At 36.3% G+C, this 22,826-nt stretch overlaps 1 protein-coding gene across 1 annotated transcript in view; it reads left to right on the plus strand.

Moving 5' to 3' along the window:
• Nucleotides 1-22,826, plus strand: part of NECAB1 (N-terminal EF-hand calcium binding protein 1) — a 154,627-nt gene that overhangs the window by 128,655 nt on the left and 3,146 nt on the right. Inside the window, exons 8-12 of the mRNA XM_017538065.2 lie at nt 1,158-1,234; nt 7,251-7,304; nt 13,694-13,806; nt 19,425-19,502; nt 20,564-20,655. Of these exons, the coding sequence (XP_017393554.1) occupies nt 1,158-1,234; nt 7,251-7,304; nt 13,694-13,806; nt 19,425-19,502; nt 20,564-20,655 (414 nt within the window). The remainder of the gene's footprint in view (nt 1-1,157; nt 1,235-7,250; nt 7,305-13,693; nt 13,807-19,424; nt 19,503-20,563; nt 20,656-22,826) is intronic.

Below are 22,826 nucleotides of genomic sequence, written 5' to 3' on the forward strand. Positions count from 1 at the left end.
TGACAGCAACCTTAAATTATTTTGGGAATAACCCAGATTAAAAATATTGTATTAGAATTTAAAAAACATAAATTTTATTAATACATGTATAATATTTTCTCTAATCAGCCCCTTTCTTTTTTTTTGAAGCCACTTCTTTGCAGCAGTGCCAATGCTCATTTTTACATCATAATTTGGTGGGCTTTGAAAGGTGATTCCTCCAAGAAGGCAGGTGGAGAAGTAAATTCTGAGGACATGATTGTCCCTTTATAATTTAGGTCTTGTCTCTATTGCATTCAAAGCTAATGCAAGGCTTTATAGTCTTGAATTCAATCACATCCTGATTTCAAGAAATATTAAACAATACTATTTCAGCAAATGCCTATAAAAACATTTTTATTAAGCTTCAATCAGTATAAACAAACATGCCAGGATGTTTGTGCATGAGCTCAGACCATAACTCTTCCCTTTGCATAATAATGTTAATAAAAACAATTGTAGTAGCAGAACTTCTATAATATTTAACATGGTACTAAATACACACACACACACACACACACACACACACACACACACACATACACTACATGCCTATGTATACAAATGTATGTATATATCATATATGTGACTATAGATCAACAGGCTCCAGCCTGTACTTGTAATCACTATGCCATGATTATAGAGCCATGTATGTATACTCAAGTTAGTTCCTGGGAAAGGAGCAACTATCTTGCCCTTATGCTTCTTTTTGGTTGTAGCAGTTTACACCTTGCCATGGTCAGGGGTATGGTTTCACTGGCTCTTGCCACTCCCCTACAAGTAAGTTTAGAATTGTTGATTGATGCTTTCCTTTTTGCAAAAGAAAACCAACTACATTATGGGGTTTTATAAATGGCTCAGCAGGATCTTTTCAAAGATCTTTCAAAGATCTCAGCAGGGTCTTTGTAAAGGCCGGACAGGCAATTACATAAAAAACAGGCCTGTGGAAGTGAACCCCTGGGATGCATGGATTTATGGAAATCAATAACTTAGAAAACGCTCATGAATACATTTAAAAAAATGACCAGTCAGTGACACTGCATCCTTCCTTCAGGGTTGAAGAAAAGCTCTGAGATAACCAAGCATTTCTCCTCTGTCTAAAGTTTAACATATTGCCCTCATGATTCCCCCGACCCCAGGCTTATTAGAAGAAGACAACCAGTGGATGACCCAGATAAATAGACTCCAGAAATTAATTGATAGACTGGAAAAGAAGGTAGGTGCTTTATTTTCGTTATTCTTTCTTCCAGTTATCAAGATATTCTGACCCAATATTCCTCATTGCTTCTTATCCATGGCTGCCCCATAGATAGAATAACAGACAGGATTGCAATGATTCTATGAATGGCTGTTTGGTAATTTAGGTTTTGTTGTTGTTGTTAAATACAGAAGCTTACATTAATTCTCCTCCAACCTCCTACCCCCATTATATTTAAAATAGGATGTGGAGTTGAGAGTTAAATAAATCTAACTGTACTGCCTGGCTCTTAGGTTTTCAAATGAACTAGGTGACAGTGTGCTTGAATGATGCTAATGACAGTTCTTAGGGATAAGATGGTTGAAGTCTTAGGAATCTTTCAAATTAATTCAGGAAAATGGCAGTGCTATCTACCAAAAGATGAGATTCCACATTCAACTTCTGGAAATTAGCACATTAACTGATGGTTTCGGTACTAAAACTATCTAAGCAAGCAAGTTAGAATATGAGGAAGAGTTCTTTATAACTATATTTTATGTTCCTAATTATTGTATTTTTATTTATTTAGTTAGTACCAAATAGTCCTGATATTATAGTGATATTCTCCTTAAACATCTTTGATGGGAGAGACAACTTTTGTCAATCAGTAAGAAAATGTTTTCTGCACATATCAGGCACCAAGGAAGAAACATTTATGTTTGTGACAGCACTGACTTTGAAGAAAACCATTATCTACTTATACAACCAAGCTATACTCCTAAAGAGAGAGAGAGTTAACAGATTATTTTAAAAAAATAGTTGGTAGCACAGAATGAAATTCATAGTTGATGGTCAGTAAATATTTGGTGACTAACCAAGACATGCTAAAGGAATGGAGCAAATGTCAAAATCTCTCCGTGTTCACCTCATGGGTTGATCACTGTGACCTGGGGTGCTCAGGAAGGACTTTGTGTGACAGGAAGAGTTCAAATGGTGCTTTAAAAATGGTGACTTAATTAAAAATGTTATTGCAAACAACAGAAATCATTTCTCTAATTAAAAAAAAGAGTTTTCTGGAAGAATATGGAAGCACTCACAGAATCAACAGATAGTCCAAAGATCTGAATTAGGAGAAGTCAGGAGACAAGATAACCCTAGAGAACTAGATAGCAAGAAATACTCAACAGTCTCTCAAGTTATCTCCACTGGAATAAATGAGTTTCTGCCATTTCCAGTCTGCTGGCTTTCTGTTCAAAATTCTGCTTCCCAGAAGAAGAGTCTGGTTGGTCATGGTAGGGTTGCATTGCTGACCTCCTAGATAGGGGAGGGGAAAAAGTCTTGATAACAATCCCAGAGCACAGTATAGAAAGAAGAAGAAATAATTCAATGAAAAGAAAATATATTGTCATTAAAGTTGGAATAAACGCTGATCAGCTAACTAACAAGGAAACTAATATTTGCTATGGAGAAGTAAAATTTTAGTAAATAGAGGGCAGCTGGAAAGGGCATTCAGGTAAGGTGATGGCATGAGCAAGGTTCAGTAGATCAGCCTGGTTGATAGTCTTTCATGTAAGGAAATCATAACAAATGAGGTTTATGGACAGCCTCAAATAATAGTCTAAGGAATTTGGACTTGGTCCAGGAAACAACAGAAGGCATTTATTATTTTTTAACAGATAAGTGACAAACCAAAAAAATCCTTTAGATAGGAAATTGGGCAGCAAGATGCAAAGTGAATGAAAACAAATGAAAAATGGATGAAAACAAATGAAAAATGGATTAAAACAAGAAAAATGAGGCTCAGAGACACTACAGCCAGCTCAGACAATGGCACTGAAGAGCAGGTTTGTGCAACTGAACCCAGTGAAGTCAGGTATGATAAGAGATGGGCCTGTATTAATCTGATAAGTCAGAAGAAAATGGTAGATTTGAAACAATTGAAGTGAAATTAATAGCACTATTGAATGGGTTAAGGGCAGGCGGAGCTCAAATAAGAATCTGAGGATAGGAGCCTGTGTTTCCGAAACAATTAATTATAGCATTAAGAGAAAAGGAAGAAACATGTGAGAGATAATTTGTGAGATAAGGTGAGAAGGTGAACTAGTTTTTTTGATGTGTGAATTTGAAGGCGCAGTGGAACACTTAGGCAGAAATAGCTAGTTAGATGTTAGCAGGAGGGAAGTCAGGCCAACAGGTTAAGGTCTTTAGACTTATCTCCACAAAGATGAACTCTCAAGTTATGTTTTCTTTCCTCAAGTCCTGAGGGTGGGTAAGGGCTCTGAAAAGGGAGATTCTGTGCAAGAAGAGCCATGTCAAGGGGAAACAGCCCTGTAGAGTTGTTGTCCCTCTGCAATGGTGTCTTTATTTGTTAAATTTATATTGACCACTTACTGAAGCAAGTACCTAAACTACTAGCTTCATGCAAATCAACTTTCCTCCTTTCTTATTTTATTGATATGTGTGCTGAAACTAAAAGATTTGTAGGAAAAATAGTGGCTGTGAAAATTAGTTTTCCAATATTGGAAAGCCAAATCCAGGACCTCTACTTGAAAACTAAAGCTTATTGAAACATAAGGATTCCGTTGTTAAATAAGTTCAGATTCATTTAAAGAACACAAATACCTCTTTTTAAAGTGGTTTTGAAATTTTGGACAAAACTGTCTTTATTTGATATCTGAAATTTTTATAGTTATTTTTAAAGGAATGGCTCAAACTTAGTTCATGCATTTTTTCTAACTTTAAATCAAAGTTTTGTCACATTTCTTTTTATCCTAGACTTTTTCTGCCTCCCTTCCTATAAAAGGGTTTCGTTTTGAGGACAGTATCTAAGAGGTTTGCTAAAAGTACAATGTGATGGTTTTCAGCATGGGGCTCCAGCTGTGTGGAGCTCAGTGTGAGCTGTCTTAATGAATGGAGAAGCAGTGCAAGTTCAGTTTTCCACATCTTATTCTGCACCGTGCTGATGAGGTTTTTAGAGGAAAAACTACCCAATTGCCAAACAGTGGCTGAGTGCACGTCATTTCACTGCTAAGTACCTTGTCTCCTGTAGTTGTTAACACTAGGTTTGATCTTCCCATTAAAAGGAAGTGTACCTGCAGTGGAACATATGTTTTCTCTCTATTAAGTATTTATGATAAATTCTTCCTGCAGTGAAACCAAGCCCTATTCCATGCATACAGGGGAATGTAACACAGCAATTTCTATAAGTTTCTTCAGGTATTCCTGGTATCCATTTCAGACTCCATAAGTGTTCACGGGGATATACTGAGTTATGTCTTGTGTTTTGCTTAATCCCTGTAGAAAACACCTTTAATGGCCGGGTGCAGTGGCTCATGCCTGTAATCCCAGCACTTTGGGAGGCTGAGGCAAGTAGATCACCTGAGGTCAGGAGTTCAAGACCAGCCTGGACACCACGGTGAAACTGTCTCTTTACTAAAAGTACAAAAATTAGCCGGGTGTAGTGGTGCACGCCTGTAATCCCATCTACTTGGGAGGCTGAGGCAGGAGAATCACTCTTACCCAGGAGGTAGAGGTTGCAGTGAGCTGAGATAGTGCCACTTCACTCCAGCCTGGGCAAAAGAGTGAAACTCACTCTCAAAACAAAACAAAACACCTTTAATGTTTAACAAAATAACAACAAGGACAACAATGAAAGCTCTTCATTCATTAAGTCCTCAGTGTATCATCAGATCACAGGACATTCTCACTTGAAAGGATATAATTCAGGATGTAATACTCATACAACTTGTTTTAAGTCTTCTGTATCTTAGATCACGGAATGTAGAACTGCAAATTGTACCTTAGTTAGTGTCAGGGAAATAGTGGTCAAAGAGGTTACTAGGTTACAGTTTCTACCTGTGGAGTACTTTTTAGTTTTCAATTCACATCTATATGCATTACATATAATTTTGCCTTCATGGAAAAACTATGATTTGGACAGGGCATTCATTCAGTCATTCATTTATTCAACATTTATTGAGTACTTACTGTGTGTCAGGTACTATTCCAGCAGTGGAAATATAGCAGTGATCAAAAGAATATCCTTGGTCTTTGAAGAGACAGATAAGAAAACAAATCTAGAAACAAGATAATTTCAGATAATGGAAAGTGCTGTAAAGAAAAAGTAGAGCAATATAATGCAGATAGGTGGTTGAATACTCCACATGAGTGGTCTGAGAAGGTCTCCCTAATAAGGTGATATTCTAATAAGGTGAGATGTGAAAAACAAGAAGCCAGCTATGTAAAGCCATAGAGATAGAGAATTTACAGCAAAGCAGGGAAAGTGAATTCCACAGAAGTTAAATACCTTGCCAAAAGTTCCACCACAAGAGAACAGCACAGCTAGAATGACATAGCTCTATTATCAACAGGCATATGTTATTTCAGATAGTCTGGCTTTTTACAGTTTTCACTTCTTATCTATTTGAAGAGTTATTCTACATAATCCTCATTGGAAACAATGCTAGGATAGCCATTCACAGAATGAAATTCTGAGAGATGAAGCACTTGGTTTCACTGGGGACATTACCATTATTCATTGGTCATCACAGGAGACATTAAGGTCTTAATTCTCAAAAGAAGATATACAAAGGGCTAACAAACATGAAAAAATGCTCAGCATCACCAACGATCAGGGAAATGTAAATCAAAACCATAATGTGATACTACCTAATTCCTGCAAGAATAGCCATAATCAAAAAATAAAAAAATAATAGATGTTGGTATGGAAGTGGTTAACAGGGCACACTTCTACATTTCTGGTGGGAATGTAAACTAGTAAAACTACTATGGAAAATAGTGTGGAAATTCCTTAAAGAACTAAAAGTAAAACCACCGTTTGATCCAGCAATCCCACTACTGGGTATCTACCTAGAGGAAAAGAAATAATTATACAAAAAAGATACTTTCACACACATGTTTATAGCAGCACAATTTGCAATTGCAAAAATATGGAACCAATCCAAATGCCCATCAATCGATGAGTAGATAGATTATGGTATATCTATGTGATGGAATACTACTCAGTCATAAAAAGGAATGAATTAATGGCCTTTGCAGTAACCTGGATGGGACTGGAGATTATTATTCCAAGTGAAGTAAGTCAGGAATGGAAAACCAAACACTGTACGTTCTCACTCATAAGTGGGCGCTAAGCTATGAGGATGGAAAGGCGTAAGAATGACACAATAGACTTTGGGGACTCAGGAGAAAAGGTTGGGAGGGAAGAGATGGATAAAAGACTACAAATTGGGTTCAGTGTATAGTGCTTGGGTGATGGGTGCACCAAAATCTCACAAACCACCACTCAAGTACTTGTATAACCAAATACTTCCGGTTCACCAAAAACGTATGGAAATAAAAAAAAATTTAAGACTTCAAGATCTTTATAAGAGTTACTCACTTTTAGCAAATATTAATTGTATTTTCATTACTCTTTAATTTACTTTCAGCCGGGCGCAGTGGCTCACGCCTATAATCCTAGCACTTTGGGAGGCTGAGGTGGGTGGATCACCTGAGGTCAAGAGTTCAAGACCAGCCTGGCCATCATGGTGAAACCCCATCTTTAAAAATAAAATAAAATAAATTTACTTTCTATTTAATAAAGAAAATGAGCACTAAGGTGTAAATGTATTGTAATAGACTAATGTTCATAATAATGTCCCAAGAAATATAGAAATGTGGCAATACTCATAGTAAAATAAATCAGACTGTTAGCTTAGTCATTCTAACTTTTTCCTTTTCTTTTGTTTGCCTTCCTATCCTTTTGCTCCCTGTTTTAATGTATCTCTTCCACTTTGCTCTCTAATGGCATCCAGGAAGTAAATTTAAAGCAATACATCGAACACATCTAAAACAGCTTCTTACAATTGATAAACGAGTACAGAGTCTTTATCAGAACAGCTTAGTTTTTAAAAATCAGAATTATTTAATCTTTCAAATAATCATGTTCTTTTGGTTCAATATTAGCGATGAAAGAACTATGATTTGAATATATGGCATTTTTTTAAATGATGTAATTTTTATTTTTTTCTGACATTTCTTTCTCTTATTGAAGGACCTCAAACTTGAACCACTGGAAGAAGAAATTATTGAAGGGAATACTAAATCTGTAAGTATTTTTTATCAGGTAAAAATGTTAGAAATATATTCTATAAAAACATAATTTCTTCAAAAATTAGTCATTATCTTAATGAAAAATCAAAAAACTAGTCGTATTTCATTTTATATGGTTAAATAGTGCCTTCTTCATTGTGATTTATGTAAACCTAATAACTACTTCACGGCTTTTATGACAGTACTTGGCATGTAATATGTGTAAAATGAGCATCATATACATGTATAAATCAATGAATTATTGAATAATTGAAGAAATATGACTGGTAGAGAAGGGCAACATTTAAGTTGTAAATCCTACTATTTTGAATACTGGATATACCTGAGTTGAAACCAGGTTCTGTTCATTATTATATTTCCAGCATTTAGCCTAGGGCCGGGTAAACTAAAAATGCTCAGAAATAATTTTTCAAAGAATAAATAGATTTTTAGAGAAAAGGGAACATTTGTATCCCTAGGTATAAGACGTCCATTCGGAGTGGCAGCACTTTTTGAAACAGAAGAAAAATGGACAAAGGGATACTAAAAGGTACATTAAAATGCAACAAAAACAAGTTAGTAAATAATTAAAAGCATTACATCCCATGCTTTATTATTTACCCTTATGTTGAGGCAAACATATATAGCACATTCTGTTTCAGGAAATTGGATGTTTACATTTACATTTAGTGGAAATTTGGATTTTAAAATCTTGAGTAACTAGGAGAAAAATCATTTTTAATACCTTAAATGTATTATACACTTTGCAGATATTGAAGAATCGGTCACATTTATATGAAACAAAGATAGGAAATAATCTTTCATCTCTGAATGTGCACAAGCACTGACTACATGATAGAGGAAGGTGAGACCCATCTGTGTATAAGGCTCCTGCCTATCTGTCCAAATTCATAATCCAAAGGGATTCTTCAGAGGAAGCTTTGTGGGATTCTCAGAAAAGCTTAATCATAGCTGGCACTGTTAGAATCCTATAGTTATGAATACTTTCTTCCAATAAGGTGTATCTGTCACTGTATGTCTAGTGTTTTTATCCCTCCAGAGACAAGGCTGTAATCTATGTTAATTCATCAAGAACCCAACATTTTAAAATGGTAGGCTTTCATGGGAAAGTGGGAGGAGAGTGGTGTTGAGCATATATAATAAGAATAGTGGGTTTGTGCAGTCCCAGAGGCAACAGGAATTGTTAACCTTGTGATCATGCATCCGTTACCTTCTCATAAGTTTGCATATAGGAAAAACTATACTCCAGTCAAAGGAAAAGCAAATATAACTTTTCTAATGTTATGAGAGATAGTTGTCTATTCTTAAATAATTTTCTAATATGAGATTATTTTTTCTCTCTGGCTATGAGAAAGAAAAATTCTCTAAGGATTGTTTGTGAAAGGAGGCAGCTATTCCATTTTCAGGTCCCTGAGCCACCAATGCCAATGCCAATTTTAAAAGATCAACATACACAACATTACTAATTCAGTTGTGCATAGAAGTACTTTAAACAAATAAAACTGCACAAGGTCATTCAGCTTTCAATATTGTTTGAAAGCAGGAAAGGATATTCCCTATTTCCAACCATATATACAGTTATAATAATTATGCTCTTTGGGAATAGACATATAGTAAAGATTTAAACTGGTTTGTCTTTTCAGAAGTAACAATAAGATATTTGTCATTAAAAGTTGTATTTTGTATTAATGGTAGTAAGTGCATTACTATAAGTTCCTATAAAACCTCCTATATTCAGAATGACTAAAATTATTTTTCACTGTTATTTCACAGCTAGTGCTCATAACTGTATCCTACCATGTGTTAAATGATTTATCCTGATGCCCAAAACCAGTTTTATAATTCATTGAGTAGAGAGGTATTTTTCCTTTTTCATTAGTGAATGCATGAAAACTTGGAAAAATAAATTTTATGACAGAAAGCAAAGAATAAATTTGTATTACACTTGGTTTTTGAAATGCTAATCTTTACTGATCCTTTGCTTTGTACCAAGTGTTGTACTAAACACACACATTACTCACTTAATCCTCACAATAGCCAGATGAGGTAGTGCTATCCTCAGACTCATTTTGTTAATGAAGAAATCAAGGTTTAAAGGAGTTTACCTACCATAGCTGAACCGCTGCAGTTCAACCCCAGACCTATGCTCATCAGCATGCTCTGACATTTTCAGCCCTAGTGTTTACTGGATTTCTAGCCTGTAAAGTACAACTGCTGTTTGCTAGCAGGGTTGTGGATGAATGGATGATTGTTTCATGAGATTCCCTACGAGAGCAGAGCAGATTGTCTGGCAGGCTTGTTTAAGAACACAGCAAAAGTCCTGAACCCTAGCAACTGTCATATCTAGTTTTCTGGGCAATGAGCCATTACATAATGATGAATCTAGGATATAATTTCTTCAGTCCATTTTTTTTCTCAGCCCAGAGTAAGAGATGTAACACTTATTGAGTACCTGTCATGGGAAGGATCCTTATATACACTATTCTATTTAATTCTCCCCAAAACTCTAATATAAGTACCATTATTCTAATTTTATGTTATTAAGAGACAAACTGAGAAAGGATTAAGCAACTTGTTAAAGGCCACATAGGAAAAATGAAGCTAATTCTTCTTACTTTATATCCCTGCTCTTGAAGGAGAAGGAAGAAAGGAAAAAGAGGACAGGGTGAAGGAGACAGATGAAAGAGCAGCTAACAATTGCGCAGTGCTGTTGAGTTTCCAGGGCCACCTCAAATCCTATTCTGGAATAAATGAAGTTTATTAAGGGGATTGTAAGATTAGTCAATGGCTAAGAGCAAAAACATCTTTAATGTGTTCGTTCCACAAATAACTTGATCACCAACTATGTTCCAGGCCTGGAGAGAGGCATCTGAAATAAAGTGGTGAATATTATAAGCTAGGAGGAAATTATACAGAATTTACAATACAATGTGATGAGGATTATTATAGGAAAGTATAGATTTGCACAATAAGGGGGCACAACTCAATTTAGGAGACCAAGGAATGCTTCCAAAAGGTCATAATATTTAAGATGAAGTCATAAAAAATAAATAGAAATTTTTCTAAAAAAATATATATCTCTTACTACATAGAATGTTTCTAACACTGTACTAAAAGAACACTAAAGTGCTAGATAGAAATATTTAAATGTTCCAAATGATTTATAACAAGCATATTATAAAGATGCGCCTGTATGGCACTTCTTACCAAAAGAGTAGTGCAATAAGATGATCACTTTCCAGATATTTTCTTCATTCAAAAGTTTTCAAAAAGTCATGATAATTTTAAACAACATATGAGTATATTCTTATGCTTTTCAAAAACTCAAACTTTTCTTCAGCACATTGTTGTTATAATACACTAAAATAGCTTATCATACAATGAGTCTACAAACCTAGTATCTTTTTCTGCCTTTCTACACTCATATAAAACCAACGGATACTGTCTTGTGAAGTCAATCCATTCTTCCATACATTCCTAAGGCTTTGGGGCTATTGTCAGGTAATATAACAGGGACTATCAAAAGATAAGTCTTGTTCTACCATGACTGTTAAGAGAGTCAATGAGAGCATACAAGAAAGACTATGGTATCTCTGAAGACATACTTGGAACATAACTGTAAATGTAGTAAATAGAACCAAGTAACATGAAAAAATAGGTTATATTTAAAACATGTGTCTCTGTCCTAAGACTAAAAACGATGACATTTTTTGAAATGTTCCAAGAACTCAAAGGCTGATGGAACATAATCTAATATCACTGGCAAATACTATCTTATGAACTGAGATTGGCTTTTCATATTTACACAGCACTATTTAGTCCAAGACATTCCAAATATCCAGCCATATCTTGTTACAATGGAAATTGTAACAAAATTCCTATAAGATAAATGATAACTAATATACTACTACATCTATAATAGAGAAACAAAAATGTAGCATCATGAAAGAATATTCAACCCTGGAAGAATGCTCTGAGCTAACTCTGTCTTGGGATCCCACATTTTAGTAAGCTTTCAGGCTGTGTATTTGACACAAGAGACACATAGAAATATTAACAAGATAGTAGGACTCCAGTTCCACCTCTCCCAAACCCCATATCCTACAACTTGTCTTGACCTGTCCAGCACAGAAAATTTGTGTTTTCTTTGGATTTCAGAAAATCTACTTTAACCATTATTTAAAAAGCTCCACAATAGTCATCAAACGTTGGCAGATTATCTGGGCCTCTTTAAATGAATTTCTTTGTGCAAATATCTTAGGAAAGGAGGGGGAAAGTATATGTCTGGTTTGGGTTGCAAAGTTGGACATTGCAACCCAATCTAGGAAGCCAAGAACTCAATTTTTCCAATTTATACATCAATGTACATAAGTGAATAAATCAGTTAGCTATTGCTACATAATAAACCACCCCCAAATTCGATGGCTTAACACAATAACCACAATTTTGCAGGCAGGCAATTTAGGCTGGGTTCAACTGGCTGGTTCTTATGGTCTCAAATGGGCTCCTTGTGTCTGCAGTAAGCTGCATGTCAGCTTTGCTGATCTTGGCTGAGCTTTCTCATCAAGAAGCTCAGCTGTGCTCTATGTGGTTTTTAATCCCCTAATATAGGGGTTGGCAAACTAAAGCATACCTCTTGTTTTTGTTCATAAAATTTTATTTTAACACAGCCACACTAATTTGTTTATGTGTGGGCTGTGGCTGCTTTCACATAACAATAGCAGAGTTGACTAACTGCAACAGGAGCCATGTGGCACACAAAGCCTAAAATACTTACTATTTGTCCATTTACAGAGAATGTTTGCTGGCCGCTGATGTAGCACGTGGTAATCTCAGGGATCCAAGAGAAAGAGTGGAAATCCACAGGCCTCTTGGGCCCTAAATTTGAAACTGGTACACTGTCAGTTCTGCCATGTTTATTGGCCAGAGCAAATTAGAAAGCCATCCCAGATCCAAGGTCGGGGGCGGGGTGGGGGATAGAATCCATGTCTTGATGAGAGAAGCTAAAAAGTCAAATTTCAAAGGGCATGGTTTCAGGGGCATAGTGAAGGGTTCTTTTTATTTTTGTAATCCATCCCACTTGATCATGTAATAATTGCCTTTAGACAAAAAGAATTATGATGGAATAGGTAGATGTATTTATACATCTCATTAGGAAAGCCCATGAGCTTTCCAAATTATATAAGTCAGTAATCACAAATGTCCAAGAGGTCCCTGCAGATTTTTGTGAAAAGGACATATCCATTGTTATTTTGGTAAAAATTAAATTTTAACTCTACTTAGTTACTAATATTAAAACCATGTGCTTTGGTTAGTCCAACAAAAGTAGGAATATTTGTTGAATAGACTAAATACCTAAGTCTCTACAATATAATTGTTCAACAAATAATAGCTATTAACATGAAATAGAAACTCATTGGATTAGAAAACAGAAAACAGTAGAGCAGAGGTTTAATTCTAGCTCTCATGCTGCATAGCTGGTATTACTGTGGAAGTTATTTTTCTCATATTCTAGATCATCCTTACTTTGCTGTGTTTTGTTTTTGTTTTTGCACTTTTATGATTCATGCCAATCCTTACTCTCATCTGCACTTTTATACTTTCACTACCAATTCTTGAAAAGACATAATGTTGAGATCTAAAATTCCATGAGAAGCCCACAGGCCGATCTTGAGGGAAGTCTTGAAACTACAATCGCTATAATGCTGATAGGATTTGTTACAGGCAACAGTCGGCATCCAATCCAGTGTGATCCATTAAAAACAAGCACCATCTGATGCTATTATCTTTTGAACAGGGCCTGTTTAAGTAGTTAATGTGTTTGACAACACTGTAATATTTGAAGTACCTTTGGAAATGCATGAGTTACTCATTTTTTTTGAAATCTGGTTGTTTGTAATGATTGTCATGTCTAATATCACAAAATATCCAAGAAGTTGGAGCTGTATAATCCACAATAGGACTTCTCTTCAAAAAGTGGTAAGTGGCTATAGGGAAGTGATCCCAGCTCTGGCTGCACATTAGAGACACTTAGGGAGGTTTTAAAAATACCAATGCCTGGGCCCCACTCCCAGAAATTTTTATATAAAGATAATTTTAAAACTCCTCGTGTTATTCTCATTGAGAATCACTGCTTTTAAAGGGGAAACATGTCATTGTAAAGAACACTTTGTTTAGCTTTTGTGACTAGAGGCAAGGAAAATATCCTGCCTAGATTACAGCCTTTATGCAATTTTATACTTGGAATAGTCTGGACCTTCCTTGGTCATATTTTTGGATGACAATCATTTGTTTTTTTGAGGAGGTATGGGATGGGCAGTAGGAGTCAGCTTAAACCAGGCTCTGTGACAGCCAATGCAGTGACCCTCACCCCTTCCTCGGCAGCACATCATGCTTGTGCAGCGGCAGATGTCTGTGATAGAAGAGGACCTGGAAGAATTCCAACTTGCTCTGAAACACTACGTGGAGAGCGCTTCCTCCCAAAATGGATGCTTGCGGTAAGCGCTCCTACTCCTGCACCTGAGACCTTTAACAGCCCGGGAATGCAGTGAAGGCATTTCCCACTTTAGACAAGACTGGGGGTCTAGAAGACAGATATTTGTGAATTCATACATTAAGTTATACAGAGCATTCTATCTGGTGATGTCGCTTGCTGCCTTTAACTGGATGTTTTTTCTTTAATCTTTGGGCCCTGTGTCGTTTGGTCATTAGGGGCACCAAGCAAAACAAAATGGAGAGAACAACTCAAATGAGGAGACTGAATTTCAAATAAGTTGAAATTCCCTTTTGCATCCAGGCAGCCCACACACTGATTTAAAATCATCTCTGGTAGATCAGGCACCAACTCTAGGACATCTAGCTGTGATTGTTCCCTTGGCACCATGCCCTGTGGCCTAATGACCATTTCAGCCATTATGAAATTGCAGGCATCCCTGAAGTCATGATTTCAGGCCTTAGTTATTAAAAGAAAATGAAGCAGCAACAAATCTTTTCTTTCCTCTTTCCATGGGCACCACCCAGCTCAGGCTTCAAATATCTCAAGCTACTAAAATATACTGTTTTCTCATCTTTAGTTTTTCCACTCCAACCAGTCCAATAAACGGCTACTATAATAATTTTCCAGAGACAGTTATCAGATAATTCCTTTAACTGAGAACCTACAGTAACTCTCTAATGAGTATCTTATCAAATGCTAGATGTTTTTCCTGACTCTATATTTAATCCTACTGACAGACCTAGGAATCCATATCATTATTATGATGTGTTCTCCCTCATCTAAACACTCTGCCTTGATGATGATGAACAGCTAGAATTTCCAGTATAATCTGTTCGTTCCTACCACTGTGCCTTAGACTTGGCTACTCTTCCTCTAAGAAATGTACAACCAGCTGCAAGTCTCTGCCAGCGCATGCACTGCCTCAAGTTCAGAGCCTAGGTAGAAAACTTCCACAATCAAGGCTAAGTCTGTCTTGTGAGCTTGTTTAAACTGTATTTCATAATGCTCTTCAAATATTGCTTTGGGAAGGTTGTTAGAAGAGTGTGTGTGTGTGCGTGCGCACACGCATAAACAGATACTTCATGTCTCTGGGTGTTTTGCTTTTCCTCTCGTTGATTAATTAATTATATTTTATTCATATCCCAGTAGAATATTTCTCTAGCTAAAATGTCTGGTTCTGGAAATAAACATGGGACTTTACTAGCTTTGTAGTTTTGAGAAAGACCCTCAGTGGCTCTAAGCCTGAGCTTCAAGAGCCTCATGAGATGTTTAGGAGGATTAAGTGAGACAGTTTATATGCAGTGCTCAGCACAATGCCTCCCATCTACTAAAGACGTGAGCTGGTGTCACTATTGTGTTTACTATTGTTTCCTGGTTGTCTGGGTGGCTCACCTCCTCTCTAGAGTATGAGTACAGTACTTCCTCAGTGCCACTAACAGCTCATCATCTTACAGTAGTCCCTTCATAACAAGAACACAGGAAATGTTGTGTTTACATTATTATTTTTATTATTCTACTTCACTCCAGACTCAGAAGATCACAAATCAAAATGCCATTTTAGTCCTTTTTACTTCAGTGAATCAAGACAGATTTGCAAATGTGGGAATATGTGTAGTTTTTAAGAGCGTACTCATTTGAAAATTGAATATTTAAAAATGCAAAGAGGGCCGGGTGCAGTGGCTTACACCTGTAATCACAGCATTTTGGGAGGCCGAGGCAGGTGGATCACAAGGTCAGGAGTTCAGGACCAGTCTGACCAACATGGTGAAACCCTGTCTCTACTAAAAATACAAAAATTAGCCAAGCATGGTGGCATGTACCTGTAATCCCAGCTACTCAGGAGGCTGAGGCAGGACAATCTATTGAACCTGGGAGGCGGAGGTTGCAGTGAATCGAGATCGTGCCACTGCACTCCAGCCTAGGCAACAGAGCGAGACTCTGTCTCAAAACAAAAAACAAAAAACAAAAACAAGCAAAGAGAACCTACATATACCCCTTCCTCAGTGTAAAGTTCCCAAAGTAGAGCTCAGTAAACTGTTTTTAGTGAGGATATAGAGAAGATAAGGTCCATTTCAGTGTATTACAATCTCTAGGGATTAGAAATTTCATATTTATAAAAAGGACACACAGGTTTATTTTTTAGGTTCAGAAATACTGCTTTAATGGGTGTTGGGAAAATAACCTCAAGCTATTAAAACAGCCCCAGAGAAACAGACTGTGGGAGAGTGAGAGAGTGTATAGATTTGTGCTGCCTGCTGCACTCTGTTCTCTCAAAAACCACAATAAATTGCTCCAACGGCTCCTGCTGTGAAGTAGAGGGGAGAGTATCCTTTTCCTGTAAGATATATTCTCAGCCTCTCCTATTCCTTTCCAAGACTGGTTTGTTTTGTACAGTTCTTTGTTCATTTCTTATTGCTGATTTTTCAGCTAATTTCTTTCTTTTACTGGAATTATCAAAATGTAGACTATATCAGATAGAATGAGCATCAGAGAATCATTGCACCCATATAGAATATATATATGGTATAGATGTTATGCCAGTGTGCCTATCTACATTCAATTTTTCAGTTTACCAGTTAGTCAAATTCAATTTTCTACCTCTATCAAATGCCACTAATGCTATCAGTCATGCTCCAATGTGTCCAGCACAATTGCCTAGTGCTTGGCTGAGAAAATAAAGCTCTGTGAATGTCAGAGGTTCTGTAGCTTCTTCTCCCACGATGTTTAGCTCAGTATCACCATGGTTAAGCACAAAAAACTGCCATAAAATAAAATAGATATTAGTAAGGGCTAACAACATTAGGTATTTTGCACCTATTTTCTTATTTATTTTTTGAGACAGGATCTTGCGCTATTGCTCAGTGCAGTGGCACAATCATGGCTCACTGTAATCTCAATTTCTTGGACTCAAGCGACCCTCCACCTCAGCCATCAGAACAGCTGGGGCCACCGGCATGTGCCACCATGTCTGCCTAATTTTTTAAAATTTTGTACAGATGGGGTTTCACCATGTTGCCCAGCATACTTCCCCTTGCATCTCATTGACCGGAATTCATGTCACATGGTCATTCTTGGCCACCAGGAAGGTTAGGAAACAAACATCCAGCAGAGAGGAGTAAGATTATCAGGATATTCTCAGTCCAACACTGATTGGTACATTGGGTGTGTTGCAAATATTGAACAGTGGCAGAGTCATCTTAGTAAGGGGAGAGTCATATTTGGGGAGACAATGGTCAGTGTTAGCTGCTGTTAAGGTAAAATGGCTTATCTATGGAAAATGCTTAAATCACTATTAGTACTTATATTTATTATCTTCCTGCTTCTTATTGCTTTAATAGATACGTACATTTCCCTCCATTTCTTTTCTGGTTTTCCTCTCACCCCATTCCTTTTATTTCTGTCATGCTTCTTAGCTTTGACACTATTACAGCTTAGCTTTCATAGCTACTCACCCAATGAAAGTGATATTTTCCTTTTAGCTATTGGGCTAACAACTAATTACACACACACACACACACACACACACACACACACACACACAGCCAAGTACTGGGTTAAGAATTCTACAGGTAACTTTTTTTTTTTGAAACAAAGTCTTGCTTTGTCACCCAGGCTGGAGTGCAGTGGCACTTTAATTCTCACAGTATTGTTATCACCATTTCACAGATAAGAAAACCGAGGTTGAGTATTGGGATCAAGGTGGCACAGCTAACAAACGGTAAATGGTGGAAGTACTGTTGGGCTATACTTTAAACTACTACCATTTCATGCTATGATATCCTTTTTACTCCTTTAAAAGCTTGAGCATTATGATAAAATTTTATTAATTTATTATCTTACGGTCTTATGGCTGGTCTGGAAAATGAAAGGTTCAAATAGCAGGATAAGTGGGCTTTTAATGTAATAAGTATACAAATGAATTACTTTTCTTTCAGGAAGCAGTTGATGAAGAGCCTGAAACACAAGGCTGAGTATTTTAAACTTTAGCCTAAAGAAAACAGATATGAATTGTAATTTGTCCAGTATACTGTTCAAGGTTATGTTTGAGGATTACATATCCCTTTCAGACTATGATGGAAGCTATAGATTCTCTTCCTAGGAAAACATATATATGCATATTAATTTGCACATCATTTCTGGGATTTTAGTGAACTACCAAAGAGCATAATCAGGAACTCCTGGGATTAGAAAATCACAAATTCCACATTCTATTCAATTCTTATGATTCTATAGTAAACCTTTCTCTCGAAAATCTGAAGTTAGCTAAAAACAATATTTGCCGCACCATACCTTAATGAACCAAACTAGATAAACAACTCTGAAAAAACACTATTTACAAGCAGACCGAAAGAAAAAAAACTAAAATGTCTGTGTGTAGTTACTGCCACCTGCTGGTCACACTTAGGTAAATCCTAAATCTACATTAACTATTTTACTGGTAAGTTCTTTGTTCTCTATTAACCCAAAAGCCGTATTGTTTTTCTGACCCCTTGTTTTGCTTTATATTATGACCCATTAGGCTGAACAATCTGTACTTTTATTATTAAGTTTTTAAAGGCATCTTTATTTTTGTCTCCCACTCAAGTTTATGAATCTGTCTGTATTCCTTTGTTTCAACATTAATTTGGGTCTTCATCACTTCTCACTTATGCTATTTCACTACCTTTCTAGCTGTTGTTTATGCTTTGTATGACTACCCTCCTTACAATACCCACTCTGTCATCAGAAGAATCTTTTAAAATACAGCTGTAGCCACGTCACTTTCCCTGCTTTAAGTTCTTCAGTGGCTCCTCATTGCTACAGGATTAAATTTGCAGTCACCTCAACCTGTGTTTTCAGCCAGCCTGCTTTCTTCATTCCTTCAAAACATATTATATAGGCTTTTTCCTCCTTCAGGCTATTTGAAGGACTGGAAGAAACAAATTTATCTCCTGCAAATTGGAAAATAAATTTAAAAAGAAAACAAACAACCCTTGCAATTATGGCCAGCATGTGGACTCTCAAACTTAATCCAGAGACAATGTTGAGTGGTTAGAGAAAGAGGGATTCAGAGATAGAGAAAGGAGAAAAAGGGAGAGAACCATTAGGTATTGGCAAACTAGGAGTCAGTTGTATAGTAGTATGGTCTAAGTGGCTCAAATGGCCTAGAGCAGGACCCCACACAAAAACTGTCAATTCAAGAATGTTGTTAAGGCTGAGAATTTGGCAGAGCTATGGTGGTTGACCGGGGCAATCCTAAGAGCACATTTGAGGGCAAAGGCAGCTAGCATGCACTCACATTTTTCTGGGCCTAGAACAACAGATGCTCAATAAACCTTTTTCAATAAATGAATAAAATTTTACAAGTTACATTTGTGATGTTTGCCATATACTGAGACTATTTTCATGATGCAAACCCAGAAAACTGGGGGGAAAAAAAAAAAAAAAAAAAAACTTATGCCAAACAGACATATTGAACAAATAAATTTTTGACAAACCTGTTTGATTTTCATGCAGGCACCTTAGATTGTTTCCTATATTAATGGATAAGATTGTTTCACACTACATATAAAGATTAGAAAAATTAGCTTGCATGTTTAATTTCCCATAGCTAATTATGCCTTTTATTTTCCATTTCAGTATTTCTACACAAAAGCTTTCAAATGAATCTCGCTACATGATCTATGAGTTCTGGGAGAATAGTAGTGTGTGGAATAGGTAAGTTGTGAGCAAGCCTGATTTTATGTGAAGTCAGGAAGGTGGCAATATACATGATATAATTTTAGGATTTGTAGGAAAGCTCTGTTCTTTTTTACCTTACCTTAAAACCTGTCCCATTTGCCCATTACCCTGAATTCTACACACTTTTAAAAATGTATTTCATGGCTTAGAAACCACTTCTTTCTTGAAGCACAAATACTTTTGGTAATGATCCGACTTTGAGTCTTACCATTTTACTGATGTTTTCAGATAAGAAGATATAGATAGGGGCTATGGGTTTCTAAAGCTGGTGAGGGTAGTGGTAGGGGTGGAGACAAAGGATGCACAAAAGGGAGATGAAGAAAAAAAGCTTTACCTCCTAATTTTTCATAAGACTGTCTGTGCAGTTATTTTATTTTACAATAAAACTACATCTAATTTTTAGAATCATCACAGCCTAGCACCTTTTAAATATCTTTTAACACTGATATTTAACACTAAAGTGGAAATTCAGGACATTGTCAAAAATTCAAAAGAAATCAGCGTCTTTGAAATTAATTACTAACATAAAACAAACATATAATTTTAAAATGGAATGAAGGAAATATTTGCTCATCTGAGAGAATATAAACAATTCCTGACAGTTTAAAATGGTACAGAGAATATAGCTCTCTAATTAAGTCCATGTTTAAGGTGTTAAATATGGTTATGGAAGTAATAGAATACCTGGAAATTCAGTTGATTCATATTTCACCTAAACATTTTATTTCTATGGCAATTTTGAAGGCACTCTGTGCTATAATGAAGGCAAAATGACACCAACAGTATTTAAGCCATAGAGGAATACGGTTCAACTCTGTGCTTCCAGGCCTACACTTTCAGATAGTTTTTTAAATTTCTTTTTATTCTCTAGAAATGTAGACTATACAGTCTGCCTTCTTATCTATCCTATTTTTTAAACACCCCGACAGCCAAAATATTATCCCAAACCTTGCCATCTTGATTGAATTTGATCTCTGCTGTACTCAGGAAGATTGTATATAAAAATGCATAGCCTTAACCTGTAATTATTTATACAGCCACCTTCAGACAAATTATAGCAAGACATTTCAAAGAAGTAATGTGGATTTCTTGGAAACTCCAGAACTCACATCTACAATGCTAGTTCCTGGTAATTATCCTGGGTTTACAATGCTTCTATGTCCTTTCATGTTGTTTTTTGTTTCTTAAAAGACAATATGTTCTTTCCTTCTGTATTTTATCATTGGTGTTCTCTTATTTATTTCTTTATATATCTTATGATTTGGGAGTTGGGGGGAAGAAATAAAATATCTATATATTTGTTCTATTTTGTCCTTAGTTGACCCTATTTTGTATGCCCACTTATATTAAACCTACAAATTAGTCATCTGCTAATTATATTAACAAACTTGAAGTACCACCAAAACATAATATTTCAAAAAATTATTCAAATATTTTGCCATATTATAATTTAGTTTATTGGATACAATTTATTCATCTACCCATCCAATTACTGATTAAACATATATATACTAAGTATTAATATGTGCTAGGCGCCAGGGTGTTTAGCCTATTTACTCGTACTGATTGAGCTCTATATTTGAATAAGCATTGTTGGGAGTTACAGAGGGTATAAACTGAAAGCAAAACCTTTACCCATAAAGTGCTTTCTGTTCAGCTTGACAGAAAGAAATGTTTGCAAAGACAAATTTTAGCAGGAAAAAAAAAAACCAGCTCAGGGCATAAAATAGCTGTCATCATTAGAGATAATATGTGTTTTGTAGACTTGGAGAAGTGATTACTTCCTTAATAGTTTTTAAGAAAATGACTCTTGAGCTAGACCTTAACAGATGAGATGTGGACAAGTAAAGATGGAGAGGAAGGGTATTTTGGTAAATTCTGGACATGAACAAATGCAAGAAGTGTGAATGTGCTTTATTGGTGCAAAGATGTCACTAAGGCATAAAACATAGTACAAATGGAGATAGATGAGAGAGTAAGAAGTGAGGTTAAAAATGGCAAAATGAGGAGTTTGAATAGTGACCTGGAGTAATTTAAGGTTTTTGAGAGGGATGATGACATTCTAATCAGTAATAACCAACAGGAGGGAGAAATGGATGTCATGGAGAGGAGAGAGATTAACCAATCAGGGAAATAATCTAGGCCAGGGAAAAAAAAAAAAAAAAAAAACTGAACCAGGAACTAGCCAGAGAGCTTGGGACTCTAATTACAGATATAATTTTCAAGAGTTAACCACAGCAAGATGATGGTTGAAACCTGGGATTGGTGAGAAAGTATGTAGACAAGAACAAAATATCTAAGAGAAGCTTGGGGTGATGGCTTTTTTTTAATTGCATTTTAGGTTTTGGGGTACATGTGAAGAACATGTAAGATTGTTGCATAGGTACATACATGGCAATGTGGTTTGCTGCCTTCATCCCTATTACCTATATCTGGCATTTCTCCCCATGTTATCCCTCCCCAACTCCCCACCTCCCACTGTCCCTCTCCTATATGCCCCCCACAGACCCAAGTGTGTGATGCTTCCCTCCCTGTGCCCATGTGTTCTCACTGTTCAACACCCTTCTATGAGTGAGAACATGCAGTATTTGATTCTCTGTTCTTGTGTCAGTTTGCTGAGAATGATGGTTTCCATGTTCATCCATGTCCCTACAAAGGACACGAACTCATTGATTTTTATGGCTGCATAGTATTCCATAGTGTACATGTGCCACATTTTCCCTATCCAGTATATCATCGATGGGCATTTGGGTTGGTTCCAAGTCTTTGCTATTGTAAACAGTGCTGCAGTGAACATTCATGTGCATGTGTCCTTATAATAGAACGATTTATAATCCTTTGGATATATACCCAGTAATGGGATTGCTGAGTCTTTCTCTAAAAGTTTGGTAGAAGGAGAAAACCCTCCTTTATTAAGAAGTCAAAGGGAACCAGCCAGAGGTCGGAGAATCATAGCAGTGGAGTATCAACCAAAAGAGTGAAATGCAAAGACACAGTGGGGATGAGTGGGGATGTATAGTAGGGAGTGACTAAAGAGAATGGGACTGGAAGTTGGATTTGACAAGGTCACTCTTCAAGAAAACGGTTTTAATAGAGTAATAGGAGTTTAAAATTAAAGTAGATTTTGATGGATTGGGAAACATAGAAGTTGAAAAAGTTCATTCTGAAATTAAAGCTAGGTGAGGAGATGAAGGAGGTCAGGTGTGAATGCTTTTGAGTTGGCTGACTCACAGCCTCAGGTGGAGCTCTAGTTATGTATTTACTCTAAATCTTAAGGACAGCTTTGGCCTAGAAAATAGT

The sequence above is a fragment of the Cebus imitator genome, unplaced genomic scaffold, assembly GCF_001604975.1.
Source record: "Cebus imitator isolate Cc_AM_T3 unplaced genomic scaffold, Cebus_imitator-1.0 Scaffold109, whole genome shotgun sequence".
Classification (NCBI taxonomy): Eukaryota; Metazoa; Chordata; class Mammalia; order Primates; family Cebidae; genus Cebus; species Cebus imitator.